This window comes from Topomyia yanbarensis, chromosome 1 (genome assembly GCF_030247195.1).
Source record: "Topomyia yanbarensis strain Yona2022 chromosome 1, ASM3024719v1, whole genome shotgun sequence".
Classification (NCBI taxonomy): Eukaryota; Metazoa; Arthropoda; class Insecta; order Diptera; family Culicidae; genus Topomyia; species Topomyia yanbarensis.
Genome location: NC_080670.1, coordinates 183,199,292 through 183,223,057, shown reverse-complemented (window position 1 = coordinate 183,223,057; position 23,766 = coordinate 183,199,292). Strand labels below are relative to the sequence as shown.

At 38.5% G+C, this 23,766-nt stretch overlaps 1 protein-coding gene across 1 annotated transcript in view; it reads right to left on the bottom strand.

The window, feature by feature from the left end:
* The window catches only part of LOC131683892 (uncharacterized), a 79,278-nt gene extending 58,366 nt beyond the window's left edge, over positions 1–20,912 (bottom strand). Inside the window, exons 1-3 of the mRNA XM_058966277.1 lie at positions 19,750–20,912; positions 5,337–5,490; positions 4,900–5,114 (exon numbers count right to left, since the gene is read on the bottom strand). Coding sequence (XP_058822260.1) covers positions 4,900–5,114; positions 5,337–5,490; positions 19,750–19,795 — 415 coding nt within the window. The 5' untranslated portion in view covers positions 19,796–20,912. The remainder of the gene's footprint in view (positions 1–4,899; positions 5,115–5,336; positions 5,491–19,749) is intronic.
* Between the last annotated feature and the right edge of the window lie 2,854 nt (positions 20,913–23,766).

The following is a 23,766-nucleotide window of genomic DNA, read 5'->3' as shown; positions in this document are numbered from 1 at the left end:
TACCATTTCTTCGACTCGAGCTTTCCAAGACACTCTCACGTCAAGGATCTCGGAGTTATCATGGATTCGGCATCGAGACAGCTTGAACACATCTTCCGAATAACGAAAAACTTCAGGAACGTATACTGTCATAAATCGTTTCATTGCACGTTGGTCCGCTCAACGTTAATATATTGTTCTGTTGTTTGGAATCCGTACTACCAGAATGGCGTTGATAGAATCGAAGTCGTTCTACGCCGGCTCATACGCTTTGCACTGCGACATCTTCCTTGGCAAAACAGATTTTAGCTGCCGAGCTCCAAAAACCGTTGTCAGTTAATACTCTAGGCATCCGCAGAGACTGCTCTCGAGCCCAGTTCGTCTCTGGCTTACGTCTGTCATGGTGGATTGCCCAACAATCCTCGGACGCCTAGATCTTCGAGCCCGCGTTCGAGGTCTATGCAATAACTTTTTTCTGCGATTACCGTTCAAGAAAACCAATTATGGGTACCGGAGCGCTGGTACCGGAGCTAATATAATGTCTATTCTGAAATGTAATTAGTTTAAGCAACCATCATTGGGGCCAAGGGGTCTGTTGGTGAAGGTACAACAAATAAAGATAAAGATAAAGATTACAAAGGCTGCCCCAAGACCACCCGCTATGGGCACACTACCAAAAATGTGTTCTCTGCTTCGTTGATCCGATGAGACTTTGACACAAGTAGTTATCCTCCAGAGAGAGAGAGAGATGTGAGGCGAGAAATGCAGGTAAAATGGCAGCCGTTGATTCAATTGTTAAAATCTAGCAGCACTCCCCAAAAAAAAGTAAGGGGCAAATCCGACCGTGTGGGTAAAACCGACCGTCCTCTGTTATCGAAAATCGGAAGCACTACACAAACTAATATCACTGTTGTCATGTAGAGCATCGAAAATAATCATACTAGTAGCGTGACAGCTACATTGAGATGCTTAAACGACAACAAGTGTGTTTTTACAACTTTTCATTTCATTTTTATACATAATTTACCACGGGATATTTCTGATTGTGAAAGTGATCGAATCAAATAGTAAGTGCATTAAGATTCTTTGATTAAAGTCCTACAAAGTGCATAGATGAATTTGGTTCTATTTTTTCATATATTTTTTTAATTGCGTCGTAATGAAAAATGACGCGCTGGAGCAAATCCGACCTCTAGATAGTGGAGTAAATCCGACCAATTTTTTTGATTTGAAATTGTTTATTTACCAAATTAAAATGTATTTTTATTATTTTTTAGCACAATGGTTCGTTATTACAAACGAAAAACACAAAAACGTGATGAATATAGTATTCGTTGAGCAGCTGCTGAGTAGCAAATAGGAATATCTTTAGTGCTGCTGCTCGAGATTTTGACATTCCGAGATTGACATTGTAAGTATGGGGTTTGCCCACTACTCGGGTTCTTGTTTGCCCGACGAACCCTTCTTTTCAGGGCGGCCTAGGTGCCTCTACAGAATTTCGGATTCTCGTAACAACCAAAAACAAAAGTAAACAAACAAGTAATTTACTACATTTACCGACTTTTATTTCGCCGCTTCTCCACTTCACTGCTGCCGCTGCTGCTTTTGATGTAGGCGGAAGGCGGGAATTTATCCGACCGGCCGGGACTCCGACGGCCGCGTTCTCCTTCGGTCGTATCTTCGTTGGCTGCTCCGGCAACGGTCCTTGTCTTTTAGCTAGGGAGGTGAGCTTGGCTCCTTTGTTGGAACCTCCCTAGCGACGGTGGTGATGAATCACCGGATTCTTCGCTCCCCGCAAAGAATCCCGGAAGACACCGCAGTGTTCTTCCCAGGGGGAGCCGTTGTCCACCCTGCTTCACCCTCCTTGGCTATTAGCTGGGAAGGAGAGGAAAGCTCGTTCGGCTTATCCTTCCCAGCGAGGGCGGATTGGTGCATCTGGATCCTTTGCGGTTAGCCGGGGAAGCGAAAATTCCTTGATGATTAGCTTCCCCCGACGGCGATCCAGCACCACAAAATAAACAAGCGCACAAACCACGGGCCAGCACTTTACGGCGGATAACTTTCCGTCACACACGCGCACTTCGCACTACGGCTATTGTGGCTGGAAACTGTCCCGAACTGGTGTAACGGGGACGTCTGTATTGTACCGTGGTCTGTCACTATCTAACTTTTTCTTCCGTCAGACAACCAACACCAAAAAAACGCACATCCCGCATAGCTGTCATCGCTATGGTACAGCATAGTCCGCACACTTTTCGCAGCGAGAGAAGAGCGGTTACCTGACTAAACCCTGTTATTAATATACAAATATTTAACAAAAATTACTACACCTATCTGATCCAACAAAATCGTTCACAAACAAACATATAAACAAAATTTAACGTAAAAAGCGATCGATCATATGGAACAGTGGTGAGCATAACTTTACGTAAACAATACACTCTACGGAGTGTATACGTAAAAAAGGTATATTTCCACCCAGTGCTAAATTGTTACCCTGACGGGTTACAACATTAAATTCCATTCTTTCATTACCATTCAATACCATAACATTCATTGATTTATCATTGAAAAATCATTCAATTTAGGTAATAACTCTACTAAATCAACCAAAAACAACGGTCGATTTCATAAATTTTCCAAAACATAAACGAAATGCTATGCATAAAAAGTTGCGCTAAAGCCTAACCTTCAATTTGGTATATATAATGACTTGATCTGATGCAAAATGAGCATTTTACAGCCAAAACCATTTACTAGGTCGAATTTGCCCTACCTTATCCTAAATTGGCTCAAAAATTTGACAGTTTAGCTGGCTCAGAATGGCGTCTCCGCACATCTCTCCCTGGAGTATTACTGACACAAGCTCAGAGTGAAACGAATAAACAATAATGTGATAAAAGATTTGAAAATTTTGCTGTCAAACTGACGTATACAAACACTGTCAAAATACAAACAAAGTAGCCCGCCATTATGGCACGTGAATAGCTGACGAGCTAAAATGCGGTTGCCAGAAAGTTGGTTTCAATTATAGTAGTAAAATCAGTAAAATAGAGCATCTCGCACAAAATGAAACAGCTTTCGAAAGGCGTAGCCATACCGAGTAATTTGAATACCTACATTTTAATGGATTCCGCGAAAGCAGAGAAGGTTCCTGAACTAAATGAATCGAGTGCTGTTTGTGCAAACAAACTCAGTACAGTGCGGACGGGCAATGGCATTCATCATTCATTCAACACCATTATAAGGGGAAATTTTTAAAGCAACAAACCTCCCAATCCTCGATCCTCCTCGTGGAAAAGGTATTGCAGAAAAAAATCCGAGAAAAGCTAAATAGCCAAAACAGATGAAGCCATTCAGTGAAGGGAACGGACTGTGTTTGCGAACAACAGCTGTTGTGGAAATTATCAACATCAATATGATCAGCCTTTACGGAGAAATATTATTACACCCCGAGTGTGGGGGGCCTTTCAGGCAAAAGCTTTTAACTTTGTTTATTGATTTCGCTTCCAATGCAGTGTTTTTTCTGTCTGACATTTGATGAAAATTCATTTGTTGATGCTACACAGACCTAATACAAATACACCTAGAACTGATTAAATAATAGAGTCCTCCTTTGGAGCAAAATCTGACATAATGGCAGCGATGCCAGATTAACAGACATGTCTGTATTTTACATCTACAAACTTTTAAAATAGTAATAGCGTTTAGCGAAATTGCACTGGAATGACTGTATTCGAATGTGAATTTTCCTTTCAAAATAGTATTCTATTTTTAATTTACCAATTATCTACAAACGTTTACAGATATTTTTTAATAATTATTTTTTAAATTTTAATTCAGACTGCCATCTCATCAAAGTGACATTTGTTTACTGATTGTCAACAAAACACTATCCGAGTATCCGCAAAAAGTGTCTGTTTTATTCAGATCTTAGCAAAAATACCTGGTTGCTGAGATGTCAGCTGCTCTCAGCAAGAGATGAAAAAAGACACAAATAATGAAACGTGTAACTATCAAACTAAATTCATAGTTCTTAAATTTTACAGTGTTCAACCTTCAACTGCTTTTTGAAGATGAAGGTCAAGTTCCGTTTAAGATTTCATACCGACTCTTTTGTTCCGAGCTAGCGTCCTCGTTACAGCGTCACAAAACAAGCCCAGACATATGTGCATACATACATACAAACATATATACATTGCTCGAATGATAATTTCTTTTACAAATCCACAATGCACAGCTCTTAGCTCCTGAATCGTGTACACACCAAGGCTTCATCGTCTCTATTCGTAGAGCGTTCCTGTTTTTTTACATCATGAATAAGCTTTGCGCTGGTTTTGCTTCTTTCTATACAACTGTGTGCACTTGGCATTAGCTCTTCCACCTCACGGCCGCCATCCTACACGAACCACTCAACGAAATTGGAATCAGCCGTGGAAATGTGTGCTGCAAACTCGTTACTAGCTGAATCATTCAATTTCAAATGATATTTTTCAAAATGGCGGATCTAAAATTATCTTTCTAGTCAGTTTATTATCGGTTGGATAATAAAAAATAAAAACAAACAAATATTAAATCATGGACATTTGTCTTAAAATTTGAGCTTTTTGTCCAGATGAAATATTATTCCTTTCTTTTAGATTTAATGTGACTATTTTTGTTTTGGATTTAGCGTGTATCTGCTGACCAAGTCGATCTGCCAGATACTGAAGCAACGAAATTGAAACGTTAATTCATTTAATTCAACCATGATTTTTTATTTAATGTTATGAAACTTGAGACCATTTTTCGCGGATAGATCACCATCTTTTCAATTGAGTCTTGTATGTTTTCCATGACAAAGAATGTTTGCCATTGCGGAATGAATCACACCGCAAATCCTTGACCGCTTCATGATTTCAAATACCCACACGCACTCACCTGCCACACTCATATTCCCGACTCCGTGGGCCAGCTTGAATTCCGGTGCGTCACCGGATATCTCGCACCGATACGAACCGCTCGATTTGATGTTGAGCTGCTGCAGCTGGATGCTGCACATGAAGCGGTTGCAGAAATGGGTCGGCGATTTCCTCACCACCGCAACACCGTCCACCGGAAATATCATCACATTCTGTTCCATTAGGGGCGAGTACCTGCGACGGGAACCGAAGACAGAAACAGACATCACCATTATCATATCACCTTTCGAACAGATGAGGGGGATAGGGATGGGGGATGAACGCGACAGGCAATTATCGAAAAATCCAATCAAGCACAGCAGTTGGAATTATTAGACCCTACAGGTGGTGCGGAACAGCACTCGGTCGTATTGAGCCTCCGGGGTGGGGCAGAGTTTCAGCAGAGATGATGCATACCTGAAGAACTCCCGCTCGTCTTTGTACCACTTGACCGAGTTCAGCTTGTGTGTGCCCATATCGTAGCTGCAGGACAGTGTGGGTGTGTCGCGGACATCCACCACATCCGGTACGATGATTTCCGTCAGTTGCAGCGTTCGGATCAGCTTGAAATCTGTGGACGAAATGAAAAGAGAAGAACCAACGGTTATTAATGCAAATCGAAAACGCATCGGCCGTGCGGACGACGGACCGGTCTCGGTGAAGATGTTTGTTGACTACTGCTTGGCTATAGTGATGGTGCGTATGTCAAACTTAAGGGGAGAGTGGTGTATGCACTTTGAACCAAACACAGCCGTTGATAGTAAACAAAAAAAAATCTCTTGCCGTGGCTGCTGTGAACTGTGCCTGACCAATAGCAGTTTCTCCGGAATTCTCTCGCAATGCAAATTTTGACAGTCGGCTTTTACGCCCTAATCATAAGTTAGTCGAAAATTCTTCCAAGATTTGCTGGTTTAGCCTCCAGATAGAACAGTTTCCCCTACATTTTACTCAGTTATAGCAGATGATATTGCGTTAGGTACAATCGTTTCCTGTGAACTGTTGTTGATTGGAAACTCATCAAACGAACGATATAACATATGAGAGGTAATTAATTATCGTTTGAATTATTCATAGCAACCATTTTTTTCCAGAGTACACTGTGTTAATCCAATAATACTTTTTGTTTTGCTCTGTTGATGAGTTTTGCATCTATAATTAAAAAAAAGTGAATCAACTTGCTGAAAACAAATGTTAACGGATACCCGGAAACGAGGGCAAATAAAATGGTAGTTTTTCTTCGACTGCCTTACTTATTACAAGCTGGGCTCGTAACTTGTTGACGTTTGCAAGTAATTTTAACCTTAGTACGTGCTGAAAACTCAATGCGAATTACTCAACGTTCAAGTTTTTATTTGTTACTATTTATGGACAACAGTGAATTTAGCTTATACAACGCTGAATGGAGCATCCAGATTAGTCATGAATCATAAACGTTTGTAACAGCATCAGATGTTGCTTTAAGTTGTTGTCAACTTCAGGTATCACGACGGAACCCGCGTTACTTTAATTTAATTTGAATTTTGCATAAAGAGAAATTTATACCAAATAATCAGAAAGGGTTATGGGGCTACATCCACAGACCACAAAAGAATATTTTAACAGGTTCATTAAAAAGAAAGAAAAAAAATCAGCCTAAAATAAACAAAGAGGCTGATAAAAATTGGAAAAACTATAGAAAGAGTACTGCGGAGAGAAAAACAACATTTTTGGCAACGTATGCCCCGGCTTATGGCAACACGTCCAATGTTACAAAGATAGGAAATGTTCGATTGGATTCGTTATTTGACAGCTAAACCCGAATCCAATCGATCCAAAATGGAGTCTCCGCAGTTCTCTTTCTAGAGTTTTTCCAATCCAAATGTAATAAAATCGCTGTATTTCTTTTTACTTAATTTATGTGTTTGACATTACCCACCCATCTTTTTTATTTCAATGTAGTAGGCGGCATTCTCGAGATACTTTGATCTGCAAAACCAATCATTTAAGGGACCACTTAAATAAAAAAAAATGCTTGGCCAGCGAAAGTATTCTAGGAACACTGTTGGCTACTTTGATTATTCTGACACACGGCTTACATATACTAGGCTAGCTCGTTAAAGTGTAAACATTTGACGAGCGCGCGTCATAGAAATGGTCGGCAAAAACAATTACATGAAATTCATATATTGTTGGCTGCTAACGAAAGATCGACACCTGATAAATTACAAGGAAGCTATGCCGATGTCCAATACCTTTGCTGTGAACAGAAAACTACGGTGGGATATGTTTTCTATGGCATGCAGCTTAATTCCCGATTTAAGCTAATAATCACATAGATGCACTGATTATCCACTGTGTCTAGTGTAATTATGGCGTAATTTACGTCAAGAATCCATTGCACACTATTTTTTTCCACCATAAGAGTTCAAATATTGTCAATTAGCAACTTTCAAGAAATTCGTTTGTTTATCTCAACGATTTCTCTAACGTCACCGAAACTGTCAATTCGCGGAATAGCAAGCCTCGTTTCTGTGAGCCGTGATTCTGACATAAGACAAGACTTGACAAACAGCTTCTAATTTTTCCTTCAACATTCTTCTCTTCGCACTGCTCTGCCGAAGTCTTCCGAACAGTGTTGCTATTTTTATTAATGAAAATGGCTTCTTGTTAATTTATTTTATTCCTTTAATATTTCGTATCCCGGATCAAGGTTTGATGAAGCCATTATCTGAAAAAAATTATATTATGGTTTGATTGCTGTCTTTATTTTGTTAAAGTTAACCCATTCATGCCCAAGTTGTTTGTAGACAACAACGTTTTTAAACAGCTATAACTTTTGATTGATGCGAGATTTGCTCACAAAAACAAGTAAGGCTCATTAATGTGATTATTGCCTTTAATTTGAGTATTAACAGTTACAAGGATCAGCTCTAGAACTGAAGTTATTGCAATTAGTCTGATTGGATTCCGATGGAGCAGGGATAGTTTACCTTGACGACGGAAAATGATTTTTTCATATATCTTCGTTATGGTGCAATATTATTGAAAACTGATAAAACTTAGCAATTTGGACTGTAGTTGGCTACGTTTTCCACGTAATTGGACTATTGTAACTATTCTAGGAGAATTGTATTGAGCATTAGAAGGTAAAAATTGGCCAGCTTCTACCACTGCCATGGAAGCACCTATCTTTATAAAAATAAGCTTTTCGTGTTTCTTGACCCCACCGTTTTCAAGGAAAAATAATTTTGAAACCCTACAAGCGCTAGAAAAAAGTTGGGCATTAACGGGTTAAAAAGAAAGAAAAAAATCAACCTAAAATAAACAAAGGGGCTGATAAAAATAAATCTTCGCTGTGTTTCCATTAGATATACCGAAATAACTAATTTTAATACCACCTTTCCGGAGATAGTAAAAGTTGCAAAAGTTCGAATTAACAGCCTAAAGTGAATTCTACTTCACCTCAGTTATGTCTTTGATATTACCCAGAAATCTTTTTTTATTTGAATGAACCAAATCCGGAATTCCGGCGTATTTAACGGCTGAACTTTAATGGGATGGTTGGCTAACACTGGTCGAAACATTATGTGATTTAATTAGTTTGATTAGTGTGTGTAAGAAGGGGGAAGTGGGCCAATTCGGACCCCTAGCTATTTCTCAGCTATTCGGACCTTTTACCGTATACACGATCTGATACGCGATCGCGAAAAACCGTTAGAGAAAAGTATACGCTGTCGGTCGAACTTCCAGGAAAGCATAATTTTTCGCAAATCGGTTGACAGATTCCGACGTTATAGCGCTTAACCTATTTTTAGGTAATTTGGTCCAGCTCTTACTTTTTAATGTATATTCACTACAAAGTTTTATATATCAAATAGAACTTTTCATTTGACAATTCCAAAAATTGGAATAACTTAGGCCAAAATAGGAATTCATTTCTATTGCAAAAAATCGATAAGAAATGGGTGGTCCGAATTTGAACAGGGGTGGGGTAACTCGGACCTTTCATGTAATTTTGCGCAGAACCGTTTATACACAATACGGTAAAATACCGGACCATCTTAGAAAAAAATATGCGCAATTGATCAGGCCAAGGATGCAAAATACCTACCTTTTCTTCGGCTATAATATGTTTGCTTACATTTTCCCTTCTCCTACGGCCCAGCTGCGGTTCGCTACTGCAGTAACATGTCAAAAAATACTACCCCTAGTACAGCCACCGGACGCGAGCGGTACAGATTCTTTTTCCTTATTTTAAACTTTTAAATAATTTTAATCTATTTAATATATTTAACCACGAACAACGACAATAAATGCGGTTCATTTACGCCACGACCGGCATCAACGCTTTCGTGTGCGGCCCTCTATCTTTGAATGTGCAGAGAAGAGTGTACAAAGCGAGAGGGCAAACTTTATTGCGCCACACTCTGACCGAGCAGTCGAAGTACGGCAGCAACACAAAAATGTATTTTACTGCTGTACGGAAAAGTGTACTCGGTTTGGCTACCTTTCTGGCGGGAGCAGCAGTGATGCGTCGCTGTACCGTGCTGTACGGCTTGTGCAAATGTAAATATACCGGAAAATATGTAGTTTACCGGTACCGTTCGCATCCCTGGATCAGGGTTTCAGGAAAACAATATTTATTTGTGAATCGGTTGACATGTTCCAGTTCTATAGCTCTTAAACCCTTACTAGGTCCGAATTGGCTAAGTTTCCCCTATCTGTGGTTTTAAAATGACATCAGCAAAAATAAATTACCGCTAACCAACGCTACAATCGGCTAGCAGACTTTCGGCAATCTGTATTCCAACCTTGCGTGCAAACATGGATACAATGGTTATTCTCCTACATGTGCGAAATTGAGTGCAATGGTGATATGTAACAAATACTTACACGAGTTTTCTGTGTCTGAGATGATCATATCAAGTGGAATTTTTGAAACATATGAAACCCGCTTGATATTGTCCTACGAACTTTCTCCCTATTGGTGATAGATGGGGGAAAACGCGTTGCGATCGTTATAACAGCTATAAAGTAACTTGAAGACATGTAATTTAACAACTCTCACAGTTAGGCACAAATCCCCAACTACATACAAGGAACGTACCATTTGAGCCAATGTATTCTGATTCCTGATTCACCTGAAGTGTAAGAAGATCAACCAAATCCATCGAAATTTAAAGTAACGTCACATGCAGTTTTACAGGACTGTAGTTTTGTTTCGACTGTTTATTCAGGACAGATATAAAAGCTGCCTGTCATTAATCCGATAGTAAGACAACTGCTTACGGTTGTACTTCTGACACTAATTTATGTTGGTAACAGCTCCACATTTTCATTATACTCCATCATTAGTGTTCATGTTCACTGCTCAATATTACATTTTTTAAGGATATGAAAAATTAACAAATCTCGACAAAAATATGATTACGGCTTAAAAGCCAACTGTCAAAATTCTCTTTGAAATGAAATTCCGGACAAACCGTTACTGGCCAAACACAGCTCACAGCAGTCAATGAAAGAGAAAACTTTTCTCTTTTGTTTACTACCAACATCTGTGATTGGTGAGTAACGGTTTGTCCGGAATTTTCTTTCAAAGAGCATTTTGACAGTTGGCTTTTAAGCCGTAATCATGTTGGTCAAGAAATCAATCATTTCATATTTATCATGGTACGGATTTTCAAAAATAGATATAAACCGTTTTCAATTAGCATGCTAGATAAGAGGATTGACGTCAATGGATGTTATGTCATTTGAGTCAAAAAACTGGCCAACCTGAAGCTAGATGGCAATGGAATATCATTTTATGCAAAAAATTTTCACAATGTAATAGATAATAGACTTTTCTACGGCTCACGTACGTACACGTCACATGACACTAATACTACATCAAGAGCTGGTGGAAAATAATAAACAAAGACGGCAAAAGCAGATGGGATTGCTTTCAACCAAGAAACTGCATTGGTGTTCGTGAGACCGGCCGCCAAGAACTCAATGAATGGTCATTTATGCAAGCACGTTTTTTTCTTCATTATAAGATGGGAAAAATTCGATCAATATTGATAATCAAAATGGAACACACTATTTGAAGTTTGTTTTATTAAGATGTGATTATATTCTTATAAGTTGAGTAGAATGGGGTCAAATATGTATGTGGGAACAATATCAATTGGACATTATCTTTGCTACGTTATTGCAGAGGTCGCTCGTGTTACATGAATTAGATATACGGTAGAGAACGTCGTTGACGAATGTCATTTCGGCTGTTACCGTGGACCAGCTGTATTAGTTACGGCATCATTTATGTTTTCGCGTGTTGGTCTGCGAAAACCAGCCCGGGGACAACTTGACAGCTCCCACATATTGAACTCATAAGCAAATTTTGTGGTGATTTGGTGATGTGATGGCGGCTCGAATGGAGCGAAATTTGAAAAAGACGCAACCCATATATTATTTTACATATCTGTAAAAAATAAACAATTTAAGCATTTCTATCATCAAATTTATTTCGCTGTTCAAATTAGAAGCTGTTCTCATTCCGCTATACTTAAACAGAAACACAGATTCCATTTTGAATTTAAAAAATCCAAAATAAAATAAATTCGATTTTCGGAAATACAAGCAGATGACATTCAAAATCAAGCCACTTCCACTCATATTGGAATTCCCGAAAATCTCCCGGATCGAATCAACATTTCCCCAGGCAAGAAATCCTCCGGTATATGCCGTTCCGTTAGGTTTCTTTCAGACTGGAATAAATTGCCAGAATAATTCTGAAGGGATCTGTACCAAAACCATCGCAATCTCTACCGGACAGAATAATTGCAAAAGTCAAACAAATTACAAATTCTATTTAAAACTCATTTTGCAGAATAGGTAGAAAATCCTACATATATTGTTTATTTTCCGATCAAAATACTAGAAACAAGGTGCCGTGGGTTAGCGAATTGTTAAGCTTGGTGATGTGCTTTCATTGGCCAAAATGTTTTTCATTTATATTTCTCGAGAAAAAAGCACCAATGATTTACCAACTACAAACTTCACACAACAAGAAAACTAAAACATTGTTAGGAAGAAGGTGAACCGGTTGCAAAAAACAACGACTTCCAGCCAAATTTATAGTAAGATTTATATAACATTGCTGACGGTTTCCAGTTAGGGATAAATTTATTCTCTAATAATAGTTTTCTTTGTCCACATTTTGGAATACACTTTTTCTAAATGTTGTTCTAGCCGCATTGACGGCGTTCATAACACACGTAACGAAACACGCTTTTCTCTTGAAGCTTATTCGTTTCGTTGTTCGTGGTACTCGTACAGAGAAGACATACTAGCGCCACCATCAAAACGGTGGTACATATATGAAACAAGCACTATCTGTCAAGTTGTCCCTGGGTTGGCGAAAACGCACTGTCTTTCGTGCTCAGTACAGTACATTTAAGGTTCAACTAAAAACGCCTCAATAAGCGGCCATCTTGGAAAACGATGAAGGTAGTTTTTTCTCACAGCTTTGGGAAAATCTTTATGCAAATGAATCAATGTATTCGGGGCATTGGTAGAGTATTACTGATTTTTTTCATTTTTTTCGGTGTCAGGAAAAACTGCTTTTTTCGTTATCCAAGATGGCCGCTTTTCCAAGCATTCTCAGTTGAACGTTAATCAATATAAAAAATGTCAACTGCCTTTTTTCTTGCGTAAAAATTAGTGCTGAACACGAGTTTTGTGTTTGTTTTTCGATAGTTTTGTTGTTGAAAAAAAACGGACATTAACATGAAAAACACGCTTGGGGAAACGATAGATCAGCCGCTTGGGGGCACTATAGGCCACTACTATAATGTAAATTTTACTATAATTTAAATATTCCAAAAACTTCTTCGCAGCCCCAGCAGAATTCGATTGAAATTGCCAAAATTTTAACCGTTTGAAAAGCGAAAATGAAAGAAATTCATCAGAATATAATTTCATCCTCTTTTATTATAATTCTTGGAACAGAAACTAGCTGGGATGAAAGCGTAAGAAGTGAAGAAATTTGTGAAAATCAATCATGACCGTAATTTATCTTTTTGTCAGAAATAGTCTGGAGTAGGAGTTCTCATAGCCAAAATTGCAAACTTTCCTTCAGAAGAAATAGAAACCACGAAGAACATAGAAATGAACAAATATGGGCAAAAGCAGTAATATCAGAAGTGCACATGTTCTCATCAGTGAATTTTTCACCTGAAAATGCTCACCAAAAAGCATTTGAGCTATTTTTTCCAACTGTAGAATCTATCATGTCAAACATGGAGCCTAAAGTAAAACTGCATATTTATGGCGACTTTGAACAACGTAACACCAACTTCATCGTAGACATTGAAAACGAATCTATTTTACTCCAAGTCGTAGGCGAAAATGCAATACTTCAATACTTATTTGACAAGATATCGCAGAAAAAAAATTAGTAAAGATAAACAAATTTTGGTTTCAAATAAAAATTTTCCCGTTTGATATAGTGACAAACAAGATTCAGGTTTGTTTCAATCAATGCTGTTGCTTGAAATTACCAACAAATTCATATGTTGGCTTTTGAGTAGTTTCAACAAATATATCGTTTGAAACAACAAAATCAAGTTCGAAGGAACAAAAACAAATCTTTTGTATTAACCAAAGGAGAGAACAACTCAAATTTAGTTGAATTTAAACAAAGATTCTGTTGGTTTTTCACAAAGGGATCAGTTAGATCTAACAAATTTTATTTTGATTCAACAATGTTCATTTTAAATGTAAGCAGAAATATTTTTTTAACTAAACCAAATACATGCTTTCGAAAAACGCCCATTTCAGTTTGAAACAGTCATTCGCCACGTTTTAGATTCAACTAAACGTTTTGTTAATTCAAAAAGGTCTTATTCTTCTACGTGTACATCCGAAGGGGACATGTTATGTGACGTCATGCTCGATTGGCTCCGGCAACTGACGTGTTCAATTGGCTCCGCTGAGTGTCCGCCTAATTATGAATATGGTAACTATAATTATCCCATGTCGTCATCGCTGCCTTCGACCAAGCTTATTCTTGTTTACTTTTTGTACTTATGGATGGATCTGTCTTTATCGACGTCTACTCTTTCGCTGGAAGCGCTGACGGGCTTTTTGACACGGCATGAGCTTAACGGAGCCGTTTGTCGTTTATTTATTTACAACAAATAAATAATAACATAAATACTTGTGTGCCCATCGAATTCCTCTAACGCAATCAAGCCATTGCGTGTGGAGACTGTTTTCCGTGGCGATAAAACATTTTCTGCATCAGCTGATAACGACTGATTGTAATTCGGTCCGCTTTATCGGCTGCCGCTTTCGTCCATGCCATTGTTTCAGCTGGTGTTTTGGATATTGTTCGTTGCTGTGATTTATTTTTCCAGCGTAACAAAGGAAGTATTCGGGTATGTCAACCGCATTCTCACCACTCGAGCACCATAGAAAATACATGGGACAATTTCTCCATTCATCCTTCTTGGCAGAGGCAACTTCACCATATTGTGACATATTTGTTTAATTCAGTATCAGGTGTTTATGGATATACTTTACTTCAACGGTATTACCTTAAACGTTCTCGGAGACTTTAACATTCTCACACTCAACAAATCGCTTCATGCTGTTACGTAAAACAAGCGCTCCTGTTCGCAACAATATTTGCATTTTTAATAGTTAAAAAGGAACTATTATTCTTGCAGACATGTCCATTCAAAATATCTAAAAATCAGATAAATATATTTAAAATTTTTATGCACATTTCATATCTCTATAATATTATGATACACATTCATTTCTGGAGCCCTGCCAAATCAATGGTGCTAAATATCCTTCAGTTATGGTCGTAAAAGCTAAGCTTTTCTTTCGGACTGTAATCCTGAAACTGAACCGAACTGATTATCCGCAACAAACTCATGTCAGTGTCATCTGAAGACCTCATTTTCATTTTAACCTTCACCAATGATTAACATTGATTTGGAAGAACGACATGACGGAAATGCTATCTAATATAACTAAGTATATCCAAGTCATCGACATAGAGCAATTTTATTCGGACATGTTAAGTGAATTCCTTGAGTGGCACCTATCGGCATTTCTAGTACGATAGATTCCGAACGAACTGGAAATCGATTGAGAAAATGTATAGTGTATCGATGTCACAACATATTTGTTGATCTCCTAAGCAAATTTTCTTAAGTTGAAAGAAATGTTGTTAAAGAGTTGTCTGTCCGATAAAGCGATGCACAGCATAACTTTTTTTTTAAATTTATGCTTATACTTATATTTTACTCCTGAGAATGTAGCCGACTTGTCGCTGGAATAGTAGCTGTCATTCCCTGGAATGTAGATCTGCTTGAGCAGAAAGTAACTTCCGTCGTCCAGCACGAATGACGTCCCACGGAAGTTCTTCGTCATCCACCGCCACTGCGATTTCACGATCGCTATCTGCTCGTCCGTGTACTCCGGGGGGACCGAGTCTTCTCCCGACAGATGATGATGATGTCCTCCATCTTGAGGATTCCGTTAATCAAGGTATGGGAGCAGTCATATTTTCCGCCGGCGTCACGCAAACTCGATCCGTCCTTGTTGTCGAACAGCTTTTTCAACGCCTCCTTCTTCTTGTTCGTAATTATCTTCGCCGGACGGCCACTACCGGCCTTCCGTTTCACGCTCAGGGATGCCAGGTTCCGGTAAACTGTACTTACGGGCACGTTTTCATCTCGAAAGAGTGTCTACCGTAAACTTTTTTCCACAATAACCATGCGTTTCGTAAAACCGTTCAACACGCTCGCGGAGTGCTTGCCGTTTCGACGCCATATTCGATTAAACTGACAGCACCCGAGCGAAAAGAAACATGCCACCCATTTCTAGGGAGTCCAAAGTGAGCAACTTTTTAAGTTTTCTCACATTTCCACAATTTTACAGATTTTTCAAAAGTGTACTATTGAAAGACTAACATAAAGCTGCTGGTAGTGTCCGAACTGCATAATCGAAATTCATCAAAAGTCTGTAATCGTTTAAAATCACACTAGAATTTATTGATACGGATTTTAGATTTAACCTAGCCGTAGCCTCATATAGTCGAGTAAATCATTTTGAACGCTAAAAGAAACAATGGCAACTCTCTAAAAAGTGTATAAGATTCAATTACAAAGGGATTCCATGAGTAACCGGCCGATCACAAAATATAACCATCGTCGATTCGAACAAAACTTTGCAGCTGTGTTTGCTCTCCATGATTTTCTCTGGCAAAGGCAACATTTTGATACGACTCTGTCAAAAAAATGCGGACGAACATGGTTAGGCGATTTAAAAAGTGTGACGTTTGACTCAACTCGCCTTTGCTAATTGCCCCTAGGAACAAATGCAATTTAAAGGCAATTTCAATACTTAGACAAATTTTCTGGCGGCTGAAATGGACTTGGTTGTTTTTTGCGTTTTTCAAACATGGTGGTTCATGTTTGGCTTAAGTTTAAAATTGTTTTTTTTTTAAACAATTGGCGTGTTTCCGCTGGTATTTTGTTTGTTTAGTACACCTAATTTAGCCAACGAATGTGGAAAATTGTGGAATCGTGTGAAAGTATAGTGGAACAAGATCTCTGAGTCTAAATGAAAGTCAGATTGTGGTAAGTTTTGGTGCGCAATACGACTTTCACCATCGATTCTTCCTATAGTCTGGTGGTGATTACCCAGTGTACCGATAAATTTATGTGAGTAGATAGTGAATCCGAAAATAATTAATATTTTTTATTTTCATATCAGGCAATTAAGGGCGATTAAATGGCGCGTTCCCTGGGCGATTTAGGTGCGATTTAAGGGCGGGTAGAGCGGCAAAAAAATGACGGCGGCGAATCGCCCAAATGTTGCATATAAAATAGCCCCCTAATTGCCAGCAAATTACTGGCAAATTGTAGGGCAATTAGCACATCCGAGTTGGCAAATAGCCCCCCGCTAGCCAGCAACTTGCCCTTTTTGACTGGGGAGAGTAATTTTGAATGGGGCCTAGTCATTTTTGCGGGCCCAATTTTCCATTTTTTGTGTTCACTTACCATCTTTTATACAGTAAAATGATCTGCGAACGAGTTACACGGAATGAAGACTTCTGCACGAAAACATAAACACTGAAAAAATAAGTTGTCATTTCTTAAAATAAAAAAAAAATGTAAAAAATTTAATTTGTGAGAAAACCCATTTTTTAATTTTTTTATATTTTGTCAACAAAAACCTAAAGGAAAAAGAGACGTCTCCAGTGTGACTGTATGATGGAGAACTTATCAGTAAAAATCAGTTTTTTTATTACAGAGGCTTCAACCTTAGGTCATTCGCCTCTTCGGTTTAGAAAAATCTCTTAGGACAAATTTCTAACCCTATGTACGGGGTTGGGACTTGAACCCAGGTGAGCAGCGTACAAGGTAATCGATTTACTAACTACGCTATGCCCGCCCGTAACAAAGTAAAAAAGTTTTCTAACTATAACTTTATACATTTTCTCTAATTTCATACTAATTGACAGACAAAACTGTAATTTTATTGCAGAATATGACTCTAAGTGTCATTTCAAATCAAACTTCACTCAACAAAGTGCGATAATTGTCGAGCTATTTGGACTTTTGCTGCAATAAAAATAATTAATTTGTGAAATTATGCCCTTTCTCAAAGTTATTCGCGTTTCTCCATCGTAATCTATCAATAGTCAAATGTTTATCGTTTTAAAGACGTAAGAAAGCTTTTTAGTGTATTTGGATCAAGGAGAAGCTTTCAATAAAAAAATTCCTGATCGAAAGTTTTTTTTATAATTGATACCAATTGCAGTTAAAAATACAATTTTCATATTCCAAATATTTGAAATGATATTAAAATGTTCATAAAAAATCGAAAATGTAGTAGTTTTCGTGAAAGTTTCATTTTTATTTTAACGAAAACAATTATTTGGTTTTACTACAACCTTTCAATAAGTTATTTGCGTTTCTTCATCATAGAACAATACTGCGGTTATAAGCATATTTGTCCCATGTTCTATGGGATTCCCTATATACATGGGACAATTATGCTTAGAGCGGCAGAATAGGTATTCCAAAATGCTCATAAAATATCCTGTAATTTTTTCTTTGACATCAAGGCTGATTGAACTATTTAGTCGAATCTTATTTTTATTGTTTTTATGTAGCTTTTAAATGATTTAAAATAACGCCTTGATGTTAAAAAGAAAGTTACAGAAAATATTTCAAGCAATTTGAAAAACTTTTTGTTAGTGATGGAGAAACGCGAACAATTTATAAAAAGGTCGTAATAAAACAAAATAATTCTTTTGTTAAAACAAGATTTAAAATATCTCGAAAACTACTGCAAATAGCATGAATTAAAAAATATGTTAAAATTTTCTAGAAAATGCAGCATGCAAAAACTTATACGCCCTTTTGCAAAATTGCTCTTGAGTCAAAATGATCTAATTGACTGAAGAAAATGTTAATTCTTTCATGCCTGTGAAACGTGTAAAGTTTCATTGAAATCTTAGATGGTCGTTCACGATTTCAAAGATTTTCGGACGGATCTTCTACAGTTATAGCGTTCAAGAAGAGCGTGGTTTACCCAACTATTCATTACTCTCTACATACAAACCGTACCTGCAAAATTTCAAACTTTCTGGGTTTTCTAAATTTGAGATCCTGACTAAGATATGTTTTGTCACGTAGAAGTGCCACCCCTTTTGCCAGCCGCCTGTGTCTTCACAGTCTTCAGCAAATTTGTCTCGAATGTGTTTTTTTGCTACTTTATTGAAGGCAGTCAAGCTCCATCATTAACCCGTTAAAGGATCAATTTTAAGGGTAAGTTTTAGTAAAAAGATCGACAATCACTTGACTTTGACATCGCTACAATATTTTGTCTTGCGTATTTTTTTTTGCAACCATATTGGCTTCTTTCTTGGTCATTTTAAAGTAAATAGAACATATTATAAGTAGCGTTATGTATTATCTTGGATTTTTTTTTGTATTTTAATGATTCAAACACCTTTTTCAGAATGTACCAATTCTGCAGTAATGATATTAAAAAAACTGTTATGACGAGTTGACGCTGAACACAAACCACAACCCTAACTTTCGCAGTATTTAAGATGGAGGACCACGTACTTCCAGCTAAGTTGTTTCCAAAGTAAAATTGATAAAAATAAATAACAAAGAAACTTTGAAAAATATCTCACTTTTAAAGAGATCGATAAGTAGCAACACAGTTTTATACGACAATCCTGTTTACGTTTACAAAATTCTCAGAAGCTATCGTTAACCTATTCTTAGGCACAAATCTCCGATCAACATGGGGAACGTGCCATTTGAGCCAGACGCTACTGATGGTGTAGTCTACTTGACCAGCACACATAGGCACGAAATCCAACAATGAAATACTAGTTTAGTATCTGCGCAGGGATGATATCTCATTAGAACAGATGTTTTGATTCCGATAATGATAATATCGTAGCAAGAACGAAACATGGTTCCCCTAGTAGGCCATTGCGAATGCACTTTTCTATATCTCTCCCTGAGAAGAAAATAAGTTGAAACCATTTTGTACAGCATGGTACAATACCTTTAACTTTACTATGTAAAGTTTGATTTAGCTTACTTATCAGCAAACCAGAGCTTCTATATTTGCTTCCGGAGACATTACATGCGATTAGCCAGCTACTTTGGATCTTATCCGCTCCCAAGTTGGTGCTAGTTACTGAAGAGATAATTTCGAAACACCCATTCTAAATTTATCTACTAAGTTTCAGTATTGTTGAGTTTTGTTTATTATCATGTTAACTGTAATGGAAACCGTGCTTTTAAAAATTTTCACTTACATAGCAGAGTACAGATGAACGGCAAAATCACTCCCCGCTGATACATTCTGAGTTATGAGCACTGCCTGATTATCCTTGAATGATTCCTACTGCTTCGAGCAGAGCGAAAAACAGCTTTCAGTTGAGTCAAAGAAACAATACGGCAGAAGAATCACTGAATAAAATCAACTAACCAACTTTTTGAAGATACCAACATTAACAATTCAACACCCGTACACACACGTACCTATTCCTCTAACCATTTAACTATTCACTTTTCTATAGTGTCAAACTTGTACCTTACACGTCAAACCACAAAACTATGAAGCTCCAAAACCACGTATCCACATAATTATTAAGCACTATTCGGCGACACTTGCCCCATTTGATACCACACTTTTCCACCCGGCCAAAGGCCCCCGATAAACAGATTGACCAAAGTATTTTATTTCCACCGAATTATTTCCCAATTTCTTTGTGGTTTTCTTCCGGGCACTCGTGGGAAAAAACCCGATTGCTCACCCACACCGTCTCAATTACCGTGCTGGAAAACACGCGAACGAACCAACGGGCGCTGTAAGATGCCAGCAAAAAAGCATCCCACTGGGGGCGACTTAATCCCTTTATTATGATTATGGCTGGTTATTTTCTACGGCTTCCGCTCACGGCTGCGGAAGCAACGACGGATATTTTTCCAGTGTTTTTCGCGTTATCATTTTCCTCCTGCCCACATACACACAACACTGCTCACTGCCACCGGTAGTGACACGACCGAGCACCGCACATCACCGCATCTTCTCACAGCTTCATTGGCGGGGCCACAATCCTAGGTTAGGTTTGCCCTGTACGGAGCGGAGTACACGCGATGATTAATTTGCCCTGGACCACCCGTTTCGGGGTGTGGTACGGTTGGTTTGCAAAACAATTTTACGAGTTTACCCACAAAAACCCAACAAACACACAAACGCACACGCCGTCGTCGTCGTCGTCGTCGGGGTTTGGATCAATTAGGACACCATGTACCAGGACAGGATTCCGTAACGGGATTCGGGCATACACGCACGCACCGCCGTCAGGCGAAACGGCAGACAAACTCGCACCCGCACTGGACAAAAGCGAAACCACAGGCTAATGCTGAAAAGTCCACCGAACGGATCAACCGCGATTTTTGCTTCTAGCCTATCCGCGCCCGAGTCGTAGTATTAACTGAAAACCGAGTTGACCGAGCGATGGCTCGGGATGCCACCCAGTAGCAGATAGGATCCTGATGTATCTTGGCACTCTCTTTCTCTCTCACGTTCTGGGCAGGGATGCTGTGGAAAATGCTCCTGTCATTATCATCATTGTCATCATCATCATCATCAGCATCCTTGTCAACATTCTCTCCGGCGCAGGGGGGGAAATGATTCGATGATGACCAGATGGCTTACAGTCATCGATGACGACCAGATGCAATCATCGTCTGGTGTGTCACCATATCACCGAGCGGTAGCGCGAGAATCTGGAAGAGAACTGACCCAGCTTGAAAGGGAGTCTGCGCTGGATCTCGTACCGTGTTGTTCTCTCCTGCGAGAGAAGGTCTCGAAATTGATGCTGTTCGAGAACAATTTGCTCACGACTCACGGCTCATCCGTCACTGGTAAAAATTCTTCTCGTGGTGTAAAGCATTGTTCTTGAAGAGTGTTACGACGTTCTTTCCAGTTATGACTTAATGGGATAATGTTGATGATGGTTGCCACATTGGAAGGGGTGTGTAATCAAGGTTACGAAAAATAAATTTATTCATATTGTGGGTTCTGTGTCTGTCACGTTGTCGAATCGGTGGCATCGATTTTCAAAAATGATTCACCCATTCAAATAAAAAGGCATTTATCATTCTCATATAAATGCATTATTAGGTCGCTTTGATTATTTTTAAAATTTAGGTGAATACTTATTTGCCTTTTAAACGATTTGTTGCGGACAGAAATCGAGACTAAAATAGTCTACACACTTGTTGAACTGAAAAGAATCTAACCTACAATCAGATTCCGACGAAAGTCAAAGTTGACCCGGTAAGGGAAAATCTTGCCGCTAATTAGACTATATATCTAAACTAACACCAAATCGGCGCCAGTTATACACTACATCCAAACAGTTCACACAACATATGTAAAGTCTAAAGAAACTGGCTTGCACCGAGTGATGTCTCGGTTAACCAAGCTCTGGGTCACTGACGAGCATAGGAGAACGAACTTTTGGCATGACAGTCAAACGCCTACAAATATGCAACCTATATTTTCCCGACAAAAAAATAGGATGAACCAACTAGCGCATGAGGGCACAACACCTAACTTAGAAAAGTCGGATTCGAATGTTTCGTAATTCACTCGTCAGTAACTGACACCAACTTACTGCTGTTACTGACAAGTAGAACACGAAACATTCTGTTCTAAGTTAGCTGTTGTGCCCTCATACGCAAGTTGTTTCATCCATTTTTTTTCCTTGTGAAAAATACATCTAGCCAAACATGTCAAATGGTCCCAAATGCAAATGGTAGTTTCTCTTTGTTTACTTTCTCTTTCGCTAATAACTCGGCAGTTTATACGTTTGTTACCCAACTCTTAGCAGAATAAGCTAGTCGAAATCAGAGTTTTTTGAATTTTGAAACTTATTATTTTAGACTCTTTTGAAACATGTTGACGCCTAGAAACATCTGTCGTGCAGTTAGGATGCCACATTTTCCCAAAGGGTCCGGTCGGGTAAAACGTTTCAAAGTTGACATTAATCAAAAATTAAATTTTAAATAACTGTTTGAAACAGTTTGTCTCCAATATGAATTTTTTCAACATTTTAGAGCTCTATTTTAGATTTTAGTAAAGATTTTAGTAGGGATAACAAAATTCTCACAGGTTTCCTATCTCATGCCTCCACGAGAGTCTAAGTCTATTGATGACATTTGGTCCTTACACCGGCGACGACTGGGTGCTATCAGCCTTCTGCCGATAGTAGCAGAATGAGAGGGTGCGAACAGATCTAGTCGAGAAAACATTGCCGTAAAAATGAATAGTTGATCGGAAATTAACCCCAATACGACTAATCTGACTAGTATCTATGATCACGGGTCAATACGTATTGAAAATTCGCCGCGTCTGTTTTTATGAACCTAATTTCAAGCTCCGTTATTGCTAACAAGCCCGTGCATCAGGTTAACAATCTATATATCTATCTATCTATCTATATCTATATATATATTATATATCTATCTATATAAAAGTCAATGTTTGTATGTATATGATTTATAGACTCCCAAACGGCTTAACCGATTACCGTAAGAATTTGTACATAGTAGCCGTTTGTTATGGAGCGTGTTTATGTGCTATTGCTTGGGGATTATCTGCCCGACAGATGGCGCTTCTGAACAAATTGTGTTTTCCTCATATTTCGACGAAAGTCGCAGCAACGCGCGATGGGTAATAGCTAGTCTATATATATAAAAGTCAAAGTTTGTATGTATATGATTTATAGACTCCGAAACGGCTTAACAGATTTTCGTAAAAATTTACATACAGTAGGCATTTGTTATGGAGCGTGTTTGTGTGCTATTGGTTGGGGATTATCTTACCACCAGATGGCGCTACAGAACAAATTGTGTTTTCCTACAATTACGTTGAAAGTCGCAGCAACGCGCGATGGGTATTAGCTAGTCCTTTATATTTCCCTTCAGTGTTCGTTATTATCGCTCGTATACTTGTATTCCAAAAATAATCCGATATGGAAAATAAAAAATACTTTCCATGATTTATAACATCTCGCGCTATCTTTGCCTGTGTAATGTGTTATCACTCGGTAGTTTTCAAGCCAATAAATATATCGTAGAGGCGAAGTAACCAATTCCGTCTAAATACTGTTTCAATAAATAGTGATCCGGCCCATTACGCAGATGAGATTAGCTTACCTAGGCAATACTCCCACGGTCGGCTGTATGGAGTTCAAATTGCTTTTGTTTAGGGAACATAGGATACTCTCGGTAGCCGGCTGCCCAGAGTTTAAAAGGCA